The 23,521-nt window shown below is 45.2% G+C and overlaps 1 protein-coding gene across 3 annotated transcripts in view; it reads right to left on the bottom strand.

The window, feature by feature from the left end:
• Window positions 1-23,304, bottom strand: part of pbrm1l (polybromo 1, like) — a 44,498-nt gene extending 21,194 nt beyond the window's left edge. For all 3 annotated transcript variants that reach the window (XM_060919414.1, XM_060919415.1, XM_060919416.1), the window contains exons 1-10: window positions 23,192-23,304; window positions 18,562-18,701; window positions 13,558-13,655; window positions 12,072-12,219; window positions 11,676-11,828; window positions 11,405-11,521; window positions 11,221-11,289; window positions 11,019-11,117; window positions 10,810-10,895; window positions 10,297-10,388 (exon numbers count right to left, since the gene is read on the bottom strand). In XM_060919414.1, coding sequence (XP_060775397.1) covers window positions 10,297-10,388; window positions 10,810-10,895; window positions 11,019-11,117; window positions 11,221-11,289; window positions 11,405-11,521; window positions 11,676-11,828; window positions 12,072-12,219; window positions 13,558-13,655; window positions 18,562-18,690 — 991 coding nt within the window. In that variant the 5' untranslated portion in view covers window positions 18,691-18,701; window positions 23,192-23,304. The remainder of the gene's footprint in view (window positions 1-10,296; window positions 10,389-10,809; window positions 10,896-11,018; window positions 11,118-11,220; window positions 11,290-11,404; window positions 11,522-11,675; window positions 11,829-12,071; window positions 12,220-13,557; window positions 13,656-18,561; window positions 18,702-23,191) is intronic.
• Window positions 23,305-23,521: the final 217 nt, after the last annotated feature.

The raw sequence follows: 23,521 nt of genomic DNA, 5'->3' as shown, positions 1-23,521 counted from the left end.
CAGCAACTTGGGAACCACACTCTGCCCGGCCACCGGGGGGGCGACAAGCAGCAGCCCGTGGTGGTCCATCGCAACCCTGTGTAGGGTTGGCATGATCAGCAGCAGAGGGGGGGAGGCATACAGCAGTTGCCTCGGCCAAGCATGCGCCAGCGCATCCTGGCCCAGGGGACTGGGCCGTGGAGGCTGAACCACAGAGGGCAGTGTGTCGACTCCCGGCAGGCAAAGAGGTCCACCTCTGCCCTGCCAAAATGTTCCCAGATGGCGAGAACCACCACTGGGTTGAGTCTCCATTCCCCGGGATCGGGGTCCTGGCGGGACAGCAGATCTGCTGCCCTGTTGGCAGTGCCTGGCAAGTACATGGCACGCAGGCTCAAGAGATGTCGATGGGCCCACCGCAGAAGTTGGCCAGCCACTTCCAAGCACTGGAGGGACTTTGTGCCTCCCTGGTGGTTGATGTAGTACACTACCGTAGCGTTGTCCGTCCGCACCAGAACGTGTCTGCCGGTCAGGCCTAGGAGGAAGTGCTGTAGGCCGAGGAACACAGCCCGTAGCTCCAGCACGTTGATGTGCTGCGCCCGTGCAGCACCGGGTGGAGGTGGAGACCGTTGAACCACCTCTGAAGCGGCATAAGTCCAGAAGTCCCAGCGGGACCAGAGAGGAGGCTGCCGTAAGCATGCCCAGCAGGCGCTGAAAGGTCTTCAGGGCGAGTGACCTACCCCGTCCGAAGCGGCCAAGCAGTAGGCGGATGTTGTGGATCCTTGTCTGGGAGGGAGTTACCATCAACGACCTCGAATCCAGGTGCACGCCCAAGAAAGTCGTCTCCCGGCTGGGCACCAGCGAGCTCTTCTTGTAATTCACCCTGAGCCCCAGCTCTACGACATGCGAGAGCACAGTCGCGATGTTGGTGCGGGCCTGAGCTGCTGACCGTGAACAGACAAGCCAGTCGTCCAGGTAGGGCAGGACACGCAAACCCCTTGCCTGAAGTAGTGCCGATGCCGCTGCCACACACCCGGTGAACACACGGGGTGCCAGCGATATCCCAAAGGGCAGAACATTGAACTCGAAAGCCTGGCCCTCGAAGGCAAACCGCAGGAACTGCCTGTGGTGTGGCACAATGGGAACATGGAAGTAGGCGTCTTTCAGGCCAAGGTGACAACCAGTCGCCCGCCTGGATGTGGTGTAAGACATCCACTGTACGCAGCATGCGGAATCTCATGGTCCTCAAGTGGGAATTGAGGGACCTCAGGTCGAGGATCGGGCGGATACCGCCGTCCTTCGGAACCAGAAAATACCTGGAGTAGAACCCACCTTGCTGTCTCTGCCTGTCGACGGGAGAGACTGCTCCTTTCTCCAGGAGGGTGGCGATTTCCTGCCGGGGGACGAGGGACTTCCCCGGATGGCTCACGGTGGTGTTTGACCCCATGAAACGTGGTGGACGGCGGCAGAACTGGATGCGGTAACCCTCGGTGAGGGTCACCAGCACCCAGGGGTCAACGCTCTCCAGCTTTGGAGCTGTTCGCTGGAAAAGCGGCCGACCGCCGGCGCGCTGATGTCAGCGCCGTCCAGAGCGCCCCCGTCGGTCACCATGGGGGCGACAAGGAGTGGACTGGGTGTAGGGGGCGGCACCGCGGGTCCGGGAGGTGGTGGGGTGGCGAAAGTCATCAACCCGTCTGGTCTCCTGGCGGGTGCGTGGCCGAGACAGAGTCGGTGTGGGCCCCCTGAAGGACTGGGCAGCATTGCCATGGTGGTGGGCCTGGCGGGGGCCAGCGAACTGCTGTTACGCCTAGATGACCTGGGCACTCCGATCCAGGGCTTGCTGAGTGGCTTCGCCAAACGGCTCCCCGGGGACAACAGGGAGAGAGTGCAGCACACGCCGGTCGGGCTCGGCCAGAGGGGACTGTGCCCGCCATATCTGCTGGCGGCCGAGGGTGAGATACGACATCAGCCGGCCCAGTTCCCGTGACGAGTAGGCAAAGGCCTGGAGCCGCGTCACACAGCTCCCGTGATGCCGCGCTCGTCCCCTCCAGCGTCTGGGGGTCCATGACACCTGGCTGGCAGAAGGGAACTTAAATAGGGCGAGAACGCTCCGAGTAAGTAGCCCAAAATAAACTATCAGGCGGAAATAAGAAATAAACGACCGGGCGAACACACCCGTGGTCGGGAATATTAACAAGGATGGCGCCGTGCGCTACAGAACTGATAAACAGCGGCGAGAAACACCGCTTTAATTTAAATGAATGAAGACCGCTTACCTGAGCGACAACAAACCGGCCTCCAGCAGCGAGGACACGCCCCGGAGGGCTAGTCAGCTAACTCCACCGAGCGAGAGCGCTCAGCTTAACGGAGTAACAACCAATACGAATATAACACACAAGACAGCCGGCCCGTGAGCAGGCCGGAGACAAGACTACACAAAACAAGCGGTTGATAATATTAACAAGGATAGGCACTGTGCGCCACAGAACTGATAAACAGCGGTGAGAAACACCGCTTTAATTTAAATGAATGAAAGCCGCTTCTCAATGTTGGGCATCTGCAGGAGGCCATAGGTAGGGGTGTCCTGCATTGCCGCCAGGGCCCTGCAGTCACTAGGGAGGTGGGAAGGCATCTAGGGTCCGCCCAACACCTCTGTAACTCCTCGATGTATGAGGCCGAGGGCGGAACAGACAACGAGGAAGGCTATGTGGGACCTCTGAAGAAAGCGCTCTGATGCTGGGCCACCGGGGCGTGTCCAACCCCAGACGGGCCAATGCAGCCCTCAGCATTGGCTGGATGCTCAGGCACATGCAGTCTGCGCAGGCCATGTCCGTCAGCCCCTGCCGCAGGTGATCAATACCCAGGCATGAGGGGCACTCGCGGTGGCCGTCCTCCGGTTCGAGGGGGACCGGCAGTTGGCGCAGCGAGAGAAGAGGTCCATGACGCCTGGCTGGCAGAAGGGAACTTAAATAGGGCGAGAACGCTCCAAGTAAGTAGCCCAAAATAAACTATCAGGCGGAAATAAAAAATAAACGACCGGGCGAACACACCCGTGGTCGGGAATATTAACAAGGATGGCGCCGTGCGCTACAGAACTGATAAACAGCGGCGAGAAACACCGCTTTAAATGAATGAAGACCGCCTACCTGAGCGACAACAAACCGGCCTCCAGCAGCGAGGACACGCCTCGGAGGGCTAGTCAGGTAACTCCACCGAGCGAGAGCGCTCAGCTTAACGGAGTAACAAACAATACGAATATAACACACAAGACAGCCGGCCCGTGAGCAGGCCGCGCTTCTCAATGTTGGGCATCTGCAGGAGGCCATAGGTAGGGGTGTCCTGCATTGCCGCCAGGGCCCTGCAGCGGGAACACTGCCCCCTGTGGCGGAGGCTGAAGATTCGCCAGCAGGGCCTTCATCTCCTCCAGCTCGGTGGACATCACCTCCACCTTCTGAGCCAAATCGCCCGAGCGCTTCTTTTTTCGCCTTAAAAGCGAAGACATGTGGGGGAACCCACGGCGCTTGCTGGGCCCCGCTGCTGCAGCCGACACCGTGTCCTGTCCCCCCGAGGCCCGGGGGATGTCAGACGGAGAATCCAGCCGAGCCAGCCTGGCGGTCCGCGCAGCCACGCTCAGGCACATGCAGCGCAGCGAGAGAAGAGGTCCATGACGCCTGGCTGGCAGAAGGGAACTTAAATAGGGCGAGAACACCCCAAGTAAGCAGCCCAAATAAACAATCAGGCGGTAATGAAAAACGACCGGGCGAACACACCCGTGGTCGGGAATATTAACAAGGATAGGCGCCGTGCACCACAGCACTGATAAGCAGCGGCGAGAAACACCGTTTTAATTTAGATGAATGAAAACCGCTTACCTGGGCGACAACAAGCCAGCCTCCAGCGGCGAGGACACCGCCCCGGAGGGCTAGTCAGCTAACTCCACCGAGCGAGAGCGCTCAGCTTAACGGAGTAACAATATGAATACAACCCACAAGACCGCCGGCCTGTGAGCAGGCCGGAGACAAGGCTACACAAAATAAGGCGGTTAATAATATTAACAAAGATAGGCGCAGTGCGCCACAGAACTGATAAACAGCGGCGAGGAACACCGCTTTAAATTAAATAAATGAAAACCGCTTACCTGAATGAGGACAAGCCAGCCTCCAGCGGCGAGGACACCGCCCCGGAGGACTAATCAGCTAACTCCACCGAGCGAGAGCACTCAGCTTAACGGAGTAACAAACAATACAACACAAGACCGCCGGCCTGTGAGCAGGCCGGAGACAAGGCTGAATGAAGACAAGCCGGCCTCCAGCGGTGAGGACACCGCCCCGGAGGATTAATCAGCTAACTCCACCGAGCGAGAGCGCTCAGCTTAACGGAGTAATAAATCAATACGAATACAACACACAAGACAGCCGGCCTGTGAACAGGCCGGCGGCGAGGCTACACAAAACAAGGTGGTTAATAATATTAACAAGGATAGGCGCCGAGCGCCGCAGAACTGATAAACAGCGGCGAGAGGAACGCCGCTTTAATTTAAATAATGAAACCCGCTTACCTGAAGCGAAAACAAGCCGGCCTCCAGCGGTGAGGACACCGCCCCGGAGGGCTAATCAGCTAACTCCACCGAGCGAGAGCGCTCAGCTTACGGAGTAATAAATCAATATAACGACAAGAAGAAAAGAGTTGGTGGACTTAGCGCAGTTTCTTGGAGGGTGCATAAGCACAGCCCCAACCCTACGGGTAACGAAACTACCACAGCGCTTTGTCCAAATTCCAACTCGCAACCTGCAAACGCGAGAAGATGTAAGAGGTCACTTCCTGGGTTTACCGGTCTTTTATGCCGGGGTCACGGGGTGACGTCACCCAGGTCACACGTGACTTTGTTGTTACTATTACTCGACCTGCACGTTCGTGTGATGGATATCCATGTGCTGAAAGCACCGCCTCTGGCGGTCAGTAGAAACGAAATAGAACTGCCCAGTCAGAAAAAGGGGAAAGGAAAAAAAAAAGAAAAACTACCTTTTTTCATATGTTTTATGAATGTATTAGTAAGTCCTTGTATGCTCATACTTGGATAGGATGAACAGGGCTCGACATGAACTTTTTAATCCACTTGTCCAGTCGAACAAGCAGCAAGATTTTTCACTTGTCCTGACCATAACCTTTTTATTACTATGTATTTACTAGTTCAATGAAAGGAAAGTGGTTGTCACACTTGCGCAACAGACTTTCACTCACGCGCCTCTAACAACAAGCACCTGCCCTAGATTAAGCGCAATCAGCGCACGCATAAAAGGACGCTGCCAACTACTGCATCGTTTATCACCATTACCAAGCCGCTGTTATTGTACTGTCTTCCTGGTTATTGGCTCTTGTTTCTGTGTTTTAGTTTCCGATCTTGTCCTGCCCAGTTTAGCCTGTTTGTGCCTCGCTCGACCCTTTTGCCCGTTTATCGTTATTGATTCAGCATGCTGTTTTGGACTACATGCCTGTTTGTTTCTTTTATATTAAAAAAAGACACGCTTCCTGCACATACAGCCGTCTCCTCGCCAATCAATCTGCGCTTACTGGCAGTGGTTAACAAAGTTAATCAGAAAGCAGGTATAGTTATGATCATCATTACGCTTTAATGATTTATAATTTTTCAATAAGACTTAAACTTTAACTGTAAACAATAAATAAAAACTATCCAATGCCCCATTATGGTGCACGTGTTGTTATAACGGTTAATAATATAACCCATTACCTGATCTGCAGTTTTAAGAGTTCAACTCACCCAAATTCAAAAAGGAAATAAAGTTAAATCTTGATTAATCCAGTAAAACTTGAAGTATAAATTAATTTAAAGAAATGAAAACAAAAGAAAACAAGATGGACATGATAAAGGTGACAATCACATCGTGAATGAAAACAAAGCCGTAAGTGTGTTCGGCACGGTTGTAAAATTCTCCTGAAATATTTTATAATAATGTGCTAATGTGAACCATAAAGTCCTGGGTATGACTTTAAACTGCAACTGGCAGTGAGTCTCAGGTCTGGGAGGACTTGAGTATTGGGGAAAGTGGAGTTACCCCTTAATCACCATTGCTCCCAGGTCCACTCTGACCCAGAGTGGTAGCACCTGCCTGGGTTCCAGCTATGGGTGAAATAGTACAATCACCAATACGGTGCTGGCAGCAGGGCGCTTTTCGGTGCAATGTGGCAGATGAACCCAACAGGGTCAGTGGCGCACCACCAGATGGCATGCAAAAGAGCTACTCAAATGGCCAACAGATGGTGTCACTCAGCAAGTCAGTTGTCACTGCAGGTCAACTTCCATCCCCATCAGGTCTGTGGCACTTTTGTGCACCACTTGGGATCAGGTCTGGAGGTCCAAAGAGACAACACGAAGGGGCACATCATTTGTCTTACCTTACTGTGCAAGGTGCTTCATTAAGAGAGGAGAATAGTATACGAGTGCTCACGAGGCCAGGCATTCCATGGCACCTTGCCTGGGCCATTCGTGCCGCCGCTCTTGGGCGACTCGGTCACTGATTCGAGCCTCGCGGCCCATCTGCGTTTCTGTGCATCCTAATGAAGCAGTCATCATCGCTAGCAATGGACAGCCGACGACGAAGAACGTGAACCATACAAAAGAAAAATACCATAAAAAGTCCGAATGAAATGAAGATTCACCACAGATATTTATTTTACTGAGGTGTTTGATCGCCGTTTCCCCGATTTCCATGAATTCAGAGTCTAGTAATCTATAATTAGATATTACAACGTGGTTATTTTTAAAACGCACACCTGCTGTACTCAGCTTCCCCAGAATTTTGTAAATAATAACGCAGCTGATGACGGAGTGGATTGAACTAGTTTTGTTGGAACTTTATTGATGCAACTATGGAATAATTACGATTAAATTGTGACTTTCAACAATCCCTAAAAGATGTAAAAGCATGAGGCATCATTACTATGTTGTCTGGGGTGGTTATATGTAATACTCCATCCATCCATTATCTGTAGCCGCTTATCCTGTGCAGGGTCGCAGGCAAGCTGGAGCCTATCCCAGCTGACTAGGGGCGAGAGGCGGGGTTCACCCTGGACAAGTCGCCAGGTTATCGCAGGGCTGACACTTGGGCTACGTTTACATTACGTCGAATCAGCGGATCATCAGATTAACGTTCTTAAAACGATTCGCGTTTACACTAAAACCGTTAGCCGTGCACACAGCAACACCAATACACGGATACGCTCGGCTCCGCAGGCATCCTGCGCTCCAAATCACTCCGCCCTGAACAGCGAGTGCCCTCTGGAGGGTGCGCACTCCGGCCCTGCGCAGCTCACAGAGCGCGCGAGTGAAGTGCACAAGCCACGATTCGGGACTGAGACGCTGTGTGTGTGATCCCAGCGCTTATCACTTACTACTTGCAAGTGGAAGGATGGCAAGCCTAAAGACAATCATCACTACACTATGGGCAGTATTTGCATCAGTATTTGCAGTATTTTCATACTTTTATACTCTTTAATGAAAGGTGATACAAGGCGGAAGTCCGCGCCGTTTTTCAGCAGTCGCGTCACATGACCAACGCCAGCGAATCAGGAAGGTGGATGTCACAGTGACGTTGTCCAATGAGACGCCAGCTAGAGCTCAGCACAGCGTATTCGCGTATCTCAATGTTTACACAGCACCGGACCAGATACGATCTAGATTGAATACGTGGACGCTGGCAGATTCCCGTTTCCCGGCTTTTCCAGGTGGTTTAATGTAAACGGACAGTGCATCCGCGAAGAAAATGAGACAGATACAGTCTAATGTAAACGTAGCCATAGAGACAACCAACCATTCACACTCACATTCACACCTACGGTCGATTTAGAGTCACCAGTTAACCTAACCTGCATGTCTTTAGACTGTGGGGGAAACCAGAGCACCCGGAGGAAACCCATGCAGACACAGGGAGAATAAGCAAACTCCACACAGAAAGGCCCCCGTCAGCTGCTGGGCTCAAACCCAGAATCTTCTTGCACGGTAAGTCCAAGCCAAAAAGACCCAATATATAAAAAATTGGTTGCAGCAATATTTTTATTTTAATGGTGGAAGTTACTGATGAAAATATAATGTAAATCTAAATTAGTTTTCAAAATTTCAGCTTTCTAGACCCAGAGGTTTTTTATTTATGCAATTTTTTAGATAGAAGGCTTTATGTTTTCCTTCCAGATTAGCAACATGTAGAGAGTTAATTTACCAAATTTCAAACCTCTGTGTAGCCTAGAAGCTGAGAAAAATACATTTAAAGTCCCAAAAATACCTGGTGAGGATTTAGGGGATACATGCTGGTCTAATTTCAGTAATTTTCAAAATGACCTAGTTCATTAAATACACAGAATAGGGCCCCGAAATTTATCATCAGTTCATATTTCACCAGTATCTATTACCATAAGCTCTCACAAAGAAAATTAATCTGGTGCTGCACCACCATCTGGTCATTTGGCATGGACTTACCCAGTTGTGAAGCGACAGTGCTAACCACTACACCACCATGCCGCCCTATATGTAATACTTTGTTGAGTAATTTTCTATCGTCTGTAAACCAAATTAGATCGGCCTATATGTAGAAAATGTGACAAAATGTGTAGACTGCTTATTACTATTATTTAACTCATATTTCACATTCTATTGCAGCTTTAAGCAAGTTTTCAAGGGAGTTTGACCTTATAATGTAGCCTTAGCAGCAAGCCAGCTCGTATAAACAACATGAACACATGACGACACTGTTAAACTCATCTCAACATGTCTTTTATGATCGTTTACCCCACCATGGGCAATGCTGAAGTCACTGTTACAAACAGTACAGCGTGCAACTAGGGATGGCGAAAACTAAAAAAAAAAAAAAAATCTTGACCGACCACCGAGCCTCATTAGCCGGTTAAAGTCGGTTAACCTAAGAGTTTAAACAGGGATGCAAACAGCGCGCCTTTTGGCGGATGCCGCCTTTTTCACGGCTGAATCGTGCAGATCCGATTTTTTTTTTTTTTAGGGGAGGGCGTTGGAGTGTCTGAATAATTTCATCAGAGTAAATTCTGTATTGAAATTACTAAATAAGCAAATGCCGTTACAGTCCATGAAACACAGGAAGTATGAGAAAAAAAACCCCAGTAAATCAGAAAGCTGCGCACGTTTTCACGGAAGCTGCGCAAATGTGCGCAGCTTTCTGATTTACTGTTTTCTTCTCATACTTCCTATGTTTCATGGACTGTAATGGCATTTGCTTATTTAATAATTTTAATACAGAATTTACTCTGATGAAATTATTCAGACACTCCAACGCCCCCCCCCAAAAAAAATAAAAATAAAAAAAATCGGATCTGCACGATTCAGGCATGAAAAAGTCGGCATCTGCGCCTTTAGTTTGTGTGGAGAGATATGATCTGCAATAACATGCATTGTTGGCTACAGACCGAAACATACTTTCAGAATGCACTGGCCAAGGCAGGACTAAACTCGATGTGCCTTCTAATAATAATTAAAAAAAAAAAAACAATAGTAATCTGTAAGCTAAAAAGCCTGTGTCTACACTTTTCTTTCGCCGAGTGGCAGCTGTCTTCAACTGGGGCGGGAGGGCGGGACATGACTGAATGGGTGTTTCTGATTTGTCAGCTGTCGTCCTTACACCGCATGGCATGCCCCAAGCGTTTACAACACAGAATTCCAGGTTCTTCGCTCCAAAATCGGCAGCTTCAAAACGATTGATTTTTTTTTTAACCGACAACCAAAAAAAAAATTAACCGGTTGACGTTGATTCGGTCAACCATCGGTCAACCGGTCATCGGTTAACATCCCTACGTGCAACACTGTCACTATCTTACCCCATTAGGCAAGGGGTCACTTGTGTAGTCTGAGGTGAAATGGGTTATTTATGTATTTATTTGGGGGGGGGGGGGGGGGGGGGGCACTCTGCCATGACGTTCCTTGATACACTGAACTGATGGAGTCTCGGTCCGGAAGAGAAGATATAAAGCCCACCCACAAAGAACACTGATTGGTCTATCTTGTTCAGTAGACCAATCAGGATGCTCTCGCACTCTCTCAGAGAGAAGGTGCAAAACCTGCCCACACAAAACTGACTGGTCTATTTAGCAAGACAGCGCAGTCAGCATGCGCTCGTGCTCTCTCTGAGGGAGCCGCTATCAATATGCGGGAGAGTTGGGAATAATTCAACTTTTCCCGTCAGATAAGGAGATGCATATTTCGCTTCTCCGGACCAAACATCAAAAACATTTTAGTTGTCCAGTCGGACAAGCTTTAATGTCGAGCCCTGGATGAGGGAATACCTGAGAGAATGGAGTCTTCATCACTCTCTGAGCCAGGATGCAGAGACACGGTAATAGCAGGCACACGATCACCCTGAGCAGACCTCCGATTCCTGCCATAGAACATGCAGATGTCAAAGACAAAATTACAAGCTTAGTCATGTTCAGTAACAGCTGGCTATCCTTGTTAGGGTCATGTTGCATCAGGAGAATGATGCATCTTAGAGTAAGATGGGAATGTACCCTGAATGGGACATGAGCAATCGCTGGGCACAAACACACACTAATATATATATATATATATATATATATATATATATATATATATATATATATATATTTTTTTTTTTTCCCCCCACTAGAGGCAATTTAGAGTCACCAATCCTCCTACCAACATGCTTTTGTACAGTGAGAGGAAACCAGAGGATGCCTACCTCGGAATGAGGAGAATATACTTTCTTTGGGACAATTAACCGAGCTCAGGAACCAGGAAGCTCAATGCACCAAAATAAAAACCCTGCGTGATGAAGATACCTGATGCGGAGGCTAGATTTTGTTGGTTCTGCCTGTTCAAGTTCAGTCCTCCTCTGTATAAAGACCTTCTTGATTGTGTTTGCATCCTTCAAACAATAGAAGAGTGTTACTCCAAACATGGAAAGTCAACCAAAATTGGATTGTCCTGTTTGAGGCAGGACATTAAACCTGACGTGAGGGATACTCCAGAACGTAAACAGAAGAATTACCTTATAAACTTGTGATCCAGGTTCATTGTAGGCTTTGGCATTTTTGGTCAAAAGATCAATGTCCTTGGCCATGGCACTTATGGATTTGTAATGTCCCATCTGTGATGAAACATCATCATTCTAGTCCTGTTGTACTTTTTTTTGTCAAGTTTAGTTTGAAATCCGTTAACTGTAATGATCAGTAATAATGGGAAAAACACACCTGTATCCTCTGAGCTATGGTTCGCAAATCTATTGGCTCTTTGATTATGGCATAGTAGTCTGGGTATTGCTGCATACAGGTAGAAGAAATAAACAAAAAACAAAACATACACAATGGTTAACACTAAATTTGCTACCTAACAAAGATACTGGAATTAAAGAAGAGTCAAATGTAAATGTCTTACCAGTTTAGAGGGCAGCTTCTGGAAAAGTTCACTCACTAATCTCCCTGATGAATCAGCATAAGATACAAGAGCCTCCAACAGCTGCTCTAGGACCCTCTTCATATAGTTGGGTGACATCTGAATAGAAGTGAGGAGAGAAGATGTGATAAATGCTGTCGTGTGTCCACCATACACACCTGCACACAGCTGTTAAGCTCTAAAAACTGAAGCATTTCATGCACACTCCTTTTCTCAATTGGAACTGGACAATGGATTATGGAGGAAACTTTACCTCCTCCTCTGTGGAGACTCCTGGGTTGTCAACCTCTTCACTTTCCTCTTCTTCGTCATCATCCTCAATATCTCCCCCATGAAGAAGGCTACTTTTTGTGGCTAGAAATACATCCCACAACTTACAGGCAGCCCTGTACTCCGGACTATCAGCCTGGAATAAAAAACACAATCAGGCCAAATTGTACATTATCAGTAACATTAACAGGATGTTGGAGCTTTTACAAACTAAATACATGTGGAATAAAAAACAAAGTTTTTAAAAATTGTCACTCTGTTCATAGCTTAGAGGCACATTTACCAAAAATAAACTCAAAATTAAATTTTGGTAGAGATTTACAGTATAAACTAAAACAAACAAACAAAATCGCTGAATTATAAATATCGTGACTGTTACCAAATAGTAAGCTTTGGCATTGTTTATAAGTAGCTTGAAATCTTCAGAGAATTGCTCTGCATCTTGGTAGTCTTCTGTCCTGAGCTTCTGCTGGATCTTCATCATGTCAATGGGCTGGCTCACCACCTCGTAATAATCTGGCTGATTCCTAAATGGCACACAAAATAATTAGAAAGAATAGGCAGAGAACAAGTCAACAACCAAATGGGGCTTTTCCACTACCAACGCGGCTGAGTTGGGCTGAGCCGTGCAGTGCTGAGTTGGGCTGAGTCGGGCTGAGCGGGGCTGTTGGGGTTGCATTTCGACTACAACCGCGCTGAACCGTGCTGGCTGGAAGTGGGTGGACACATTGGGTGGAGTTAGCGAAAGTGGGTGGACGTCACGTGATGTCGTTAGGCGGCGCAAACAGTGACATCAGTGACCTTTTAAGCGGTAGTTTCACGACCCGGATAGTAAACAATAAACATGGAAGACATGGAGTCGTTAGTGTTGCTGGTAATTCTGCTGCTGGTAATTCTGCTGCTGGTTAGTGTTGCTCGTAATTCTTCTTCTTCCGGGTTTACGGTGTTTACAGATCCCAGCGTGCTCGCGGGGCGTGTGTGGGCATGTGAGGACACTCCTCCTCACCAATCAGTGCACAGGGGAGTGTCTCCTCACGCCCCTAGCCCCACTCGGCTCGGTTTGGCTCACTTCAGCCCCACTCCAAAACCGTGCGAGTTTTGGGTGCTGAGTAAAGGCCAATTTATGCTGACAACCCAGTCCTCGCAGACGGTGTCGCAGATAGTGTCTGCATAGCCCCCCACCTTTGCAGACGCTCTGCGCGCAGCTCCCAAAAATTGTGACCACCACAGAAGCCTCGCAGACAGCGTCACAGACAAGAGGGCTCTGATTGGTCCACTCTACATCTGCTGTACACGCACTTCCGCTTCACTACTTTCCCGGTTTGTTTTGTTTTCACGACCGGCATTTTTAAAAACACGAGCGAAGATGGAGCAGCATGAAGAGCGGTTGATTGAGGAAGTACGTACATCTATACGACTCCAGTTCTAGTCATTATAAAAAAAAAAGTTCTAGTCATTACAAGTAACCGGAGGATAAACACTCCACTAACCACACCCACCAACTACTCCTAGCGACTTCGCGCCCCCTTGCGTTGTGCCAGTGAATAACATCGCGCACGCCTATAACTCCCCGCTCAACAATAAATTACAACTGTCTGCGAAAAGCTATCTGCAAAAGCCTTGTCGCAAGAGCATGCAGAGGCCTTAAGGCTGAAGTGAGTTCAGTCGTGCTGCTCTGAGGTAGTCGAAACACGAGCCGTGTTGGGCTGAAGTGAGCTGAAAAAGGGTAGTGGAAAAGGCCCATAAATCAACTATTCACTTCACTGTATGATTTCCTTCATCCCTGGAACTGCAAATAACATTCCTCAGCTTTATGTTTAAAGTCCTCCAAAAGAAAAAAAAAAAAGACGGCAGCTGTTTCATACCTTCTTTTCGGAGCACGCACAAAGAGCTCGCAGATCTGCCTCCCTTGCTCATCTTTGTAGTCCCTGACAGTGTTGTATAATTCATTGCAAACAGCAATCTAAAAGAAATTGAGCATGTGCTCAGTCACTGTGATCAGAAAATCAGTCTGTCTGACAAAATTCACAAAGACTTAGCAGGGCTGCAAAAGTTTAAGACAAGTTGTGTCCTTTAAATAATTGAAAAATTCCATGTCCCATCAGTCAACTTACACTTGCAAAACATAAAATATCAGTGGGGGAAAAAGTCATCAAATCTAATCTGATACTGATCCAGTGTCAACTCTATCGAGAAACAAGTTTTTACACACTGAGGAAATCAAAATCAAAATAACCTACTGGAATGCAAGGAAAATAGAGTGGCACCTTTGAAGTATTGCTCCTGCCTTTAAATAAATAGTATGTGCTCTCGTCCAGGTATTGTTGTGGATTTGTCACAGTTCTTTCAGTGGAGGTGGATTAAAAAGATAAAGTAGGCTGTGTGCAGTGGCACTGTTAAGCCCCATCACTCAGGGCTATAGCCCCAGGTACTTTCACCCTCAAAAAAAGTATGAGATTAATAGAAAACTACTGACTGAAACAGATCGGAACTTGACTTGCAGTGTCCGAAGACAACATAATTGAGCAGTGCACATTCAACATTTCAGTAACCGCCAACAGAAGAACATTCAGAACTGGTTGGAAGACAAATAAAAAAAAAAATAAATAAATAAATTATATATATATATATATATATATATATATATATATATATATATATATATATATATATATATATATATATATATATATATTCCACTGTTGCTGGATTTTTCAAGATGAAAACAGATGGTAAGTCATTGACTGTGGCTGTATATATAGACTGTATCAACAATGCAACCTATTGAATGATGTTGATGCACGAAAACTACTCTGTGTAGCCTGGTTATGTTGAATTTACAGCGTAGGGTCTGTATGATTAGTGTGCCAGGCGAGCTCAAAAGTTTGAGTGGAGGTATTAATGAATAGCTACAGTAATGGTCTATTTGCCCCATCTAAGTTAATTTTACAGGTCAACAACAATGTGTGTTCATGTAGACACCAATAGTTGCCCTGACAGAATTTAATCATATGTTACGCAGAACCAGCCAGCTGACCATACCATAACCAGCCTTTGGCATATTAGTCACATATAGGGATAAAATATTTTTGTTTTGGCCACGCAATATTAATGTCAACATAAATGTGTTTTTTCCCAGATGCTACAAATGAGCCACTGCAGGCAACTGAGCCTAGATACATTGGAGAAAATGGCATGTGTGCACGCGCATGAGTGTGAGAGAAACTTGGAAGACATATTTATATGATCATAGTCTTGTGAGATGGGATGTAATCTGGGATTTTGAATGTTGTAATATAATAATGTAGCTTAGAATGTGTCTTTGTGGTCCTACAGGAGAGATATGTGACCGAGAAATGATATTTTTATTAAACCGATGATAAATTTGACTAGTGATAGTCAATTGACACATGCCTCAGCTTCCTGAGACATTATGGGTGTTGATAACTTAATAATGAGACAGAAACTGAAGTGAACTACATAAACTTCAGGGGTTTTTCTAGAAAAATTTAGTATGAGGGCGCTCACCATGGCGAGGGAGCGAAGGGGGGGGGGGGGGGGGGGGAGATGGTGCCGGTTGTCCCCCCCCGCCGTGCAAAGCCTTTGAAAAATGCTCCAATGGGACATTCTGAGGCTATCTGAGAGGGAAATTGTAACAAATTGTCTGTCAACATTGAAAAAGAAAGAAGTAATCTTCTTCTGCCCCGGACAGTCTTTGGCTTTCTTCCGCTTCGTGCCGCGGGATGACATCTTTAAATGCCCAAGTGTCAACAAAAACAACTCGCGAACTACTTCTGTCAAAAGCTCCCGCGCCGGTGGGTGAAAGGTCATTCAGTCTCGAGAAATCTCGCTCTACAAGTCAGCTGACCTTGTATGTAACCCATGTCAAATCTCGCGGGAGCAGCCGCGACAAGTAAACAACTAAACAACATGGCGCCTCAGTCTGGAAAACGCCAATTCGGACTGTTTTTGCACCGTCTGGCGGTGTATCTACTATGATTGGAATATTTTTGGAGCAATTATAACGTATTTGATGATCAGACACATTGTCACGTAGTGTTGCTGGGATGTTTTCACGGAGTCGGTAAGGGGGCGCACGCCGAGAGTAAGAGGGCGCAGCGCCCCTGTTCCCCCGTTTAGACGAAAGCCTGAACTTAAAGAGCAGTGCAAAAATCAGTAATAATGATGTTAGAACCTTCAAATGTGTGTGTGGGTGATAATACAGGGTGTTTCAAAAAATCTGATATCATTTCACAATCGAATCTCATCTCATTATCTGTAACCGCTTTATCCTATTCTACAGGGTCGCAGGCAAGCTGGAGCCTATCCCAGCTGACTACGGGCGAAAGGCGGGGTACACCCTGGACAAGTCGCCAGGTCATCACAGGGCTGACACATAGGCTACATCCACACGACAACGAGATTTTTTTTTTTAGCGGGTAAAAAAAATATATATATATCGCGTCCACATGGGCAACGGATCAGTAAAATATCAGGTACATATGGCAATGCAACGCTTGCTGAAAACGATGCAATACACATGCCACACCTCTACGTGCGCTGTAAGACGGTCCCATCGGAGACACCAGAACAATAGAAGAAGTAGGATGCATGCGCATAAACCCCTTCTTCTGTTGTTGTTACGAATGATGCATGCGAGAGTGCTGCTTGTTCTAGTCATGTGGTTGTGACGTCATCATAAACAAATACGTTCTACTCATCCAGACGACTTCGCAACGGCGCCGTTGCCAGATTTTTCCACTCTGGAAACCGTTCTCAAAAAATATCGTTTTGGGGCACCCAAAACACTGGTGCCGTGTGGACGCCAGGCCGAAACGATAAAAAATTTTATCGGATTCACCTGAATCGGTTGCCGTGTGGACAGGGCCATAGACACAGACAACCATTCACACTCACATTCACACCTACGGTCAATTTAGAGTGGCCAGTTAACCTAACCTGCATGTCTTTGGATTTCAATCGAATAACTTTGCCAATTCTCGTTCAATTGACCTCAAATTTTAACAGCATGTGTGGAAACAGGTCAAAATTTTATATTTAATGTTTTTTGTTTTTATCTTTTTAGGTATAGAAATGCCATTCACTGGAAAAGAAAAGGCATTTTGTGTGTGTTAGACTACGCTCGAACACAGTCGAACAAGACTGTGCAGCATGCATTTATGAGAGAATTTTCTAAAAATGCACCAACTGCAATGCAGATTTGGACACAGCACAAAAAGTTCAAAGAGGAAGGCTGTCTGTGCAGGGCAAAAGGATCTGGACGGCCATCAGCATTGAAAGACGGTCGAGAGGGTTCGCAAATATTGAAAATTTGTGAAATCGTTCATGGAATCCACATACTTTTGAATTTCTCATTCAAATTTTGAGGAATAATCTTATAGTGTGTTTTCACGTGACGTCACCAAACCAGAAGTCGGACATATTAGAGGCATTGGACACAGATAGCAAAGCAATCTTCGTGAATTTTTCGATAAACTAACCAAATAATGAATTACTGCACAGTTTTGGGTCGCCACAATTGCTCAGATCGTGAGAAACATTTGCATTTCTACCGATTACCTAAAATAATCAAAAATCGGGGGAGGAAAGCAGAAAGTTGTCAGAGGAGCGTCGTCGTCTCTGGCTTGCCAAACTAAACCAGGATCTGACCGACAAAAATCCAGACAACATAAGTGTGTGTTCAGTTCACTTTGTATCAGGTATGAGATTTTTTTTTTAAGTTTTGATCAATGTCTTAAAATTAAACATGACCCTATATTTCTACCGTCTAGCTGTGATGGTGCTTCTGTATGTTCTCTTGAGAGTAAGCTAAAGTTAAAAATCACAAATCAGCCATCTGCTGTCAGCTGAGGTCGGCCCACAGGGGATGTGCACTCATGATCTACAGTATATCACTGTACATGTAATGTACACAGTACACACCTTTGCTTTCACCAGACATTTGTCACCAAATTTCCGTGCTTTTCGTTCCCTGACCCAGCCACAGCACATCTGGTTATAGGCTTCTAGTCCCCTGAAACACTTCAGATCCTCAGCAGTGTATTAACTTGCCGAAAAAATTAAGTAGCTGATGATGTCTGGGTATGTCACAGCCGGCAGCAATGCACTGTCTTCACTCAGTTCCTCTGCCATTTCATATGGTTCCAGGCTGTCGATTAACTGCAGTTTCTCCAGATAGCGAGCTCTTGGCCTTCTACCTACTTTCTAGTAGCTTCTGTCTTCTTATTGCAAGTTTCTTTGGCCGATGCCATTACGAAGATTGCAATTTTTTTCTGTGTAAAATGCAAGCATTCTTTGTTTACGGAAATCAATGCCTCCGATATGGCGCACATCTGGAACTTTCGTGTTTTGGTGAGATCGGTGAAAACACTCTATATTGCCCATCATTATATTGCCTGTTCAGTTTCATTTGCCTAGACTATGTAGTTTCTGAGATATTTACATCTCAAATTTTTTTTGAAAACACCCTGTATTTCTTGTGAAGTTAGATATAACCTCCCCAGCCTATCTATGCCAATCTCTCTTAAAAAATAAATAAATAAATAAATAAATAAATACAAGCCCCAGAAAAACTTGACTTACCCCCTGGTCTTTTCAATAGCTAGGAACACCCCTGGCTCTGTGTGTGTGGGTTGTTTTTTTTTTTAAATAAACCTAGTGCATCCAACCAGCTGGAAGTTATAACCTGTGCAAACTCACTTGATCAACAGCACTTGACTTACCTCCTGGTCTTTTCAATAACCAGAAACACCCTTGGCTCTGTGAGCGTGTCTGTTTGTTTTGTTTTTCTTTTGGTAATAAACCAAGTGCATCCAACCAGCTGGAAGTTATAACCTGTGCAAACTCACTTGATCAGCAGTGGCATGGGAAGTTCTTCTCCTTTTCCAGCTACTGGCTGGAGTCGATGAAGAAGCATCATCAAAATCTCCACTCACACTGCTGGAGGGAGAAGCGATGCGTCGTCTCTTGGAGCCCATAGAAAAAGTACCTGATTGTTTTTTCCACATACAGAGCAGTCCAGTTAGTACAGGAACAACTCATCTAGCATTTGCATAATAAATAAATACAAACCCCAGGAAAACTTGACTTACCCCCTGGTCTTTTCAATAGCTAGAAACACCCTTGGCTCTGTGTGTTTTTTAAAATAAACCTAGTGCATCCAACCAGCTGGATGTTATAACCTAGAAACATTCACTAATCATTACGACAGAACACCTTAAATGAATGATATTGGAGGTTTCACTGAACTGAATAGCTTTATCATGGGGAGGTGATCAAAACAAGCATTTCACTGACTGAAAGACATGCAGGTATAACAAGTGGCACAGCTAGTTCACCCAGGAAAATCACACTAATTAGATTATTAGTTGTGTTTGCCTGAGGATATGAAAAGTTTGATTGGTAGCATTAACTGTTCACATTACAATCACAATCTAGCTGACAACATTTTATTGTTTATACTGTTATTTTATATATATGTGGAAGTTTCAAAATTCCATATTTTATTCAGAATAGAACATAGATGACATATCAAATGTTTAAACTGAGAAAATGTATCATTTAAAGAGAAAAATTAGGTGATTTTAAATTTCATGACAACAACACATCTCAAAGTTGGGACAAGGCCATGTTTACCACTGTGAGACATCCCCTTTTCTCTTTACAACAGTCTGTAAACGTCTGGGGACTGAGGAGACAAGTTGCTCAAGTTTAGGGATAGGAATGTTAACCCATTCTTGTCTAATGTAGGATTCTAGTTGCTCAACTGTCTTAGGTTTTTTTTGTCGTATCTTCCGTTTTATGATGTGCCAAATGTTTTCTATGGGTGAAAGATCTGGGCTGCAGGCTAGCCAGTTCAGTACCCGGACCCTTCTTCTACGCAGCCATGATGCTGTAATTGATGCAGTATGTGGTTTGGCATTGTCATGTTGGAAAATGCAAGGTCTTCCCTGAAAGAGACGTCGTCTGGATGGGAGCATATGTTGCTCTAGAACCTGGATATACCTTTCAGCATTGATGGTGTCTTTCCAGATGTGTAAGCTGCCCATGCCACACGCACTAATGCAACCCCATACCATCAGAGATGCAGGCTTCTGAACCGAGCGCTGATAACAACTTGGGTCGTCCTTCTCCTCTTTAGTCCAAATGACACGGCGTCCCTGATTTCCATAAAGAACTTCAAATTTTGATTCGTCTGACCACAGAACAGTTTTCCACTTTGCCACAGTCCATTTTAAATGAGCCTTGGCCCAGAGAAGACGTCTGCGCTTCTGGATCATGTTTAGATACGGCTTCTTCTTTAAACTATAGAGGGCTACCGCATGACATCACCGCGCCGCGAGATTTTGTTAGGCGCCATATTGGAAGACCAAGTACATGCACTCACAATATAAAACAAAGTACGAGCGAGAGTAAAGTGACACGATGGATGATAATTCTGGTTATGTGAGTACATTACCAGCTGCAGAAAGGGCATGGTACGTGGAGAAACTGGCTGTGATTGATGAGTTTGACCCATATGATAAGACTCAGAAAAAATTATGTGAATCCAAGCACACAGTTTAACGCAAAAGTTCGTTTATATTCCGACTTTGTCAGCTGTCAGATTTATGTTAATGGACCCGGTAAGCTGGGAAATAATTTTTTTTTTCTTTACCAAATTCTAACAGAAAACGAGAGCGCCCGAAAGGGAAAACCGAGCCGAGCCGCCTCACGGCTGTAATGCAAATTGATTTCCTCCTCGGTATACAAGTGTGCTTCCATGGCAGGGAAAAAGAAACTACATTTTGCCGCCTATGTAGTCCCTATTTAAACAAATAGGAGTCATTCAGGATTCAGCCATGTTTTTGCTCCGTGTTTTTACTCGACCAAAGTTATACAGTATTATGAGCTTTAAATTGCATAAATAAAACCATTTGGTAAAACTTTGAAGAAGAGATTGTACTGGTTTAAAGTTTTTACCTAACGTTTTCATGTCGACTCCAATTAATACACTAGTAGAATCGATGACTAGTTTAGTAGGCCAAAACTTTTTTCAATTTTTGACTGTACCAGCCTGAAAAAACTTGCGGCAGTCAAATGGAAAAAAGCAAGCTGGTCATGTTGTACTGGACTAATCTATGACTGATGAGTATAGTAAGTGATACTAGTACTGATACAATAAAACAGACGACTGTAATCTGGTAGGCAGCACGATTTATATTATTTCTCCGTGTCAGAAACATAAGGAGGACCGGACACCAATTCTGCCATCTGTTTGCTACCCAGACATTGTAAACTATTTGTTGTTTACACCCAGTGCCTACACTGTTGATGACTTGAAGGCCTACAAAGGGCCACAGGCTTACAATTATGTTGTTAGCAGCTTGGTTCGTGATATTACAGCTGTTATTAAGAATAACCTACACATAGTTATGGCCAAGTTAATCTTGTTGATATTTATCTTTTAATAATATATCTTTTCAGTTGAAAAATTAATACTTTTTGTTACTATTAAGGTATCCATAATTTAGGTTAATTTATCCAAATTATACATATGTATTTATGATATATGCCTACACAACAACTATGTTTTATTTATATAATAGGAGGGAGAGCAAGCCCCAAACCATCCTAAATTATTATTATTATTATTATTATTATTATTATTAAATTGTAGAAGTCTGGGAGGCTTGCTCCTCATACAGTTATCAACTTGAGGCCAATTTAGCATGTTTTAAATCTGAATTTCTTGCGTTTGCTTACCTCAAAGTGTCCGCAGATCATGCACAGACTTATCCATTATATCCACAGTTTTTTGCCAAGTCTCACACAGGTTTCTTTCAAGTCTACTGTTGGGCCAATAAATCATAAATAAAACAGCTCAGATTTGTTTGTTTAAGTCGTTTGCCACTCCACTTTATTCTCGTGGGTTCACATACCGCTGCCGTTATTTCCCCCAATCACGAGTTTGTTGGTCTTCCAAAATGGCGCAGGGTCTGTTTACTTCCGGTTTCGGGTGACGTCAGTGAAAGGGGTCTATAGAGTTTTAGCTGGCGATGGCACGGGGGTGCGATGGCACGGGGGTGCGATGGCACGGGGGTGCGATGGCACGGGGGTGCGATGGCTCAGATGGCTAAGGCACCATACCATAAATCCGGGGACCCGGGTTCGATTCCGACCCGAGGTCATTTCCCAATCCCTCCCCGTCTCTCTCTCCCGATCATTTTCCTGTCTCTCTACACTGTCCTATCTATAAAAAAATAAAAAACTGGCGATGGCACGGTGAATTGCGTTCACAGATAACGTTCTCTGGAAATATTCCTGAGCCCATTTTGTGATTTCCAATACAGAAGCATGCCTGTATGTGATGCAGTGCCGTCTAAGGGCCCGGAGATCACGGGCACCCAGTATGGTTTTCCGGCCTTGACCCTTACGCACAGAGATTCTTCCAGATTCTCTGAATCTTTTGATGATATTATGCACTGTAGATGATGATATGTTCAAACTCTCTGCAATTTTACACTGTCAAACTCCTTTCTGATATTGCTCCACTATTTGTCGGCGCAGAATTAGGGGGATTGGTGATCCTCTTCCCATCTTTACTTCTGAGAACCGCTGCCACTCCAAGATGCTCTTTTTATACCCAGTCATGTTAATGACCTATGGCCAGTTGACCTAATGAGTTGCAATTTGACCTCCAGCTGTTCCTTTTTTTGTACCTTTAACTTTTCCAGCCTCTTATTGCCCCTGTCCCAACTTTTTTGAGATGTGTTGCTGTCATGAAATTTCTAATGAGCCGATATTTGGCATGAAATTTCAAAATGTCTCACTTTCGACATTTGATATGTTGTCTATGTTCTATTGTGAATACAATATCAGTTTTTGAGATTTGTAAAATTATTGCATTCCGTTTTTATTTACAATTTGTACTTTGTCCCAACTTTTTTTGGAATCGGGGTTGTGTACACACACACACACACTTGTGAGTGTTTAGTCTATGTCTATTTTCTTATCTAGAGTGTTTATATTGTTTATTTCAGTTATTCTATTTTTATTTATTGTATTGCCTGTTTGCACCGTGGGTCAGAGAGGACTGAAATTTCATCTGTGCTGTATGTCGAGCATGTATAGCATATTTGACAATAAAGTTGACTTGACCATTTTGCTCACACCAAGTTTATATCCAGAGTAGTAGACAAAGGTTTTTCCTTCCACATCATGAACATAATCAAACTATGACTAGCCTCCACACTTTCATGCTTTATTTAACTCTCTTGTCTATTGTATTTCAACTTTCCTGTAGGAAAACAGAGTCCACCGACCCTCACACACTTCTGCTGTTACCTTCTCAAACAAAAGAGCGCTCTGACTGGGGGCAGCACTACCAACCTCGCTAGCTCGTTTGCTAACCACTTCAGCCGAAAAGTAACTTCAGTTGCCTGTATAGCAAACTCGCATTACAAAAAATATATTTAAACACACACTGCTGTAACTCACCCGTATAAACTGTGTGGTTTTCTTTCAACAGTTGATAATTATCCGCTAAAAAAACACAGCAATAGCTACAAATGCAAGCCGGTGAGCTAACGTTTATTTTAAGCCCCGCCTCTTTTCCTCACCGGAAGTTGATTCAGTTAAAAGTCTTCATGTTTGCTGGGTTCCGTCCAGAGGTTATTCATTTAAATATCATTATTTAATATATATCCGAATCGTTTTTTCTTTCTTTCTTTTTAAACCGACATGTTACGATTATTCTGCAAAAATCGAGAATTTGTTGCTCAAAAGTACTGCGAGTTTGCACATTTCATGGTCATCTTCATTCCGGGA

This window comes from Neoarius graeffei, chromosome 4 (assembly GCF_027579695.1).
Source record: "Neoarius graeffei isolate fNeoGra1 chromosome 4, fNeoGra1.pri, whole genome shotgun sequence".
In the NCBI taxonomy this organism is placed as follows: Eukaryota; Metazoa; Chordata; class Actinopteri; order Siluriformes; family Ariidae; genus Neoarius; species Neoarius graeffei.
The sequence above is the reverse complement of the archived record's forward strand: the minus strand, read 5'-3'. Positions and strand labels throughout refer to the sequence as shown.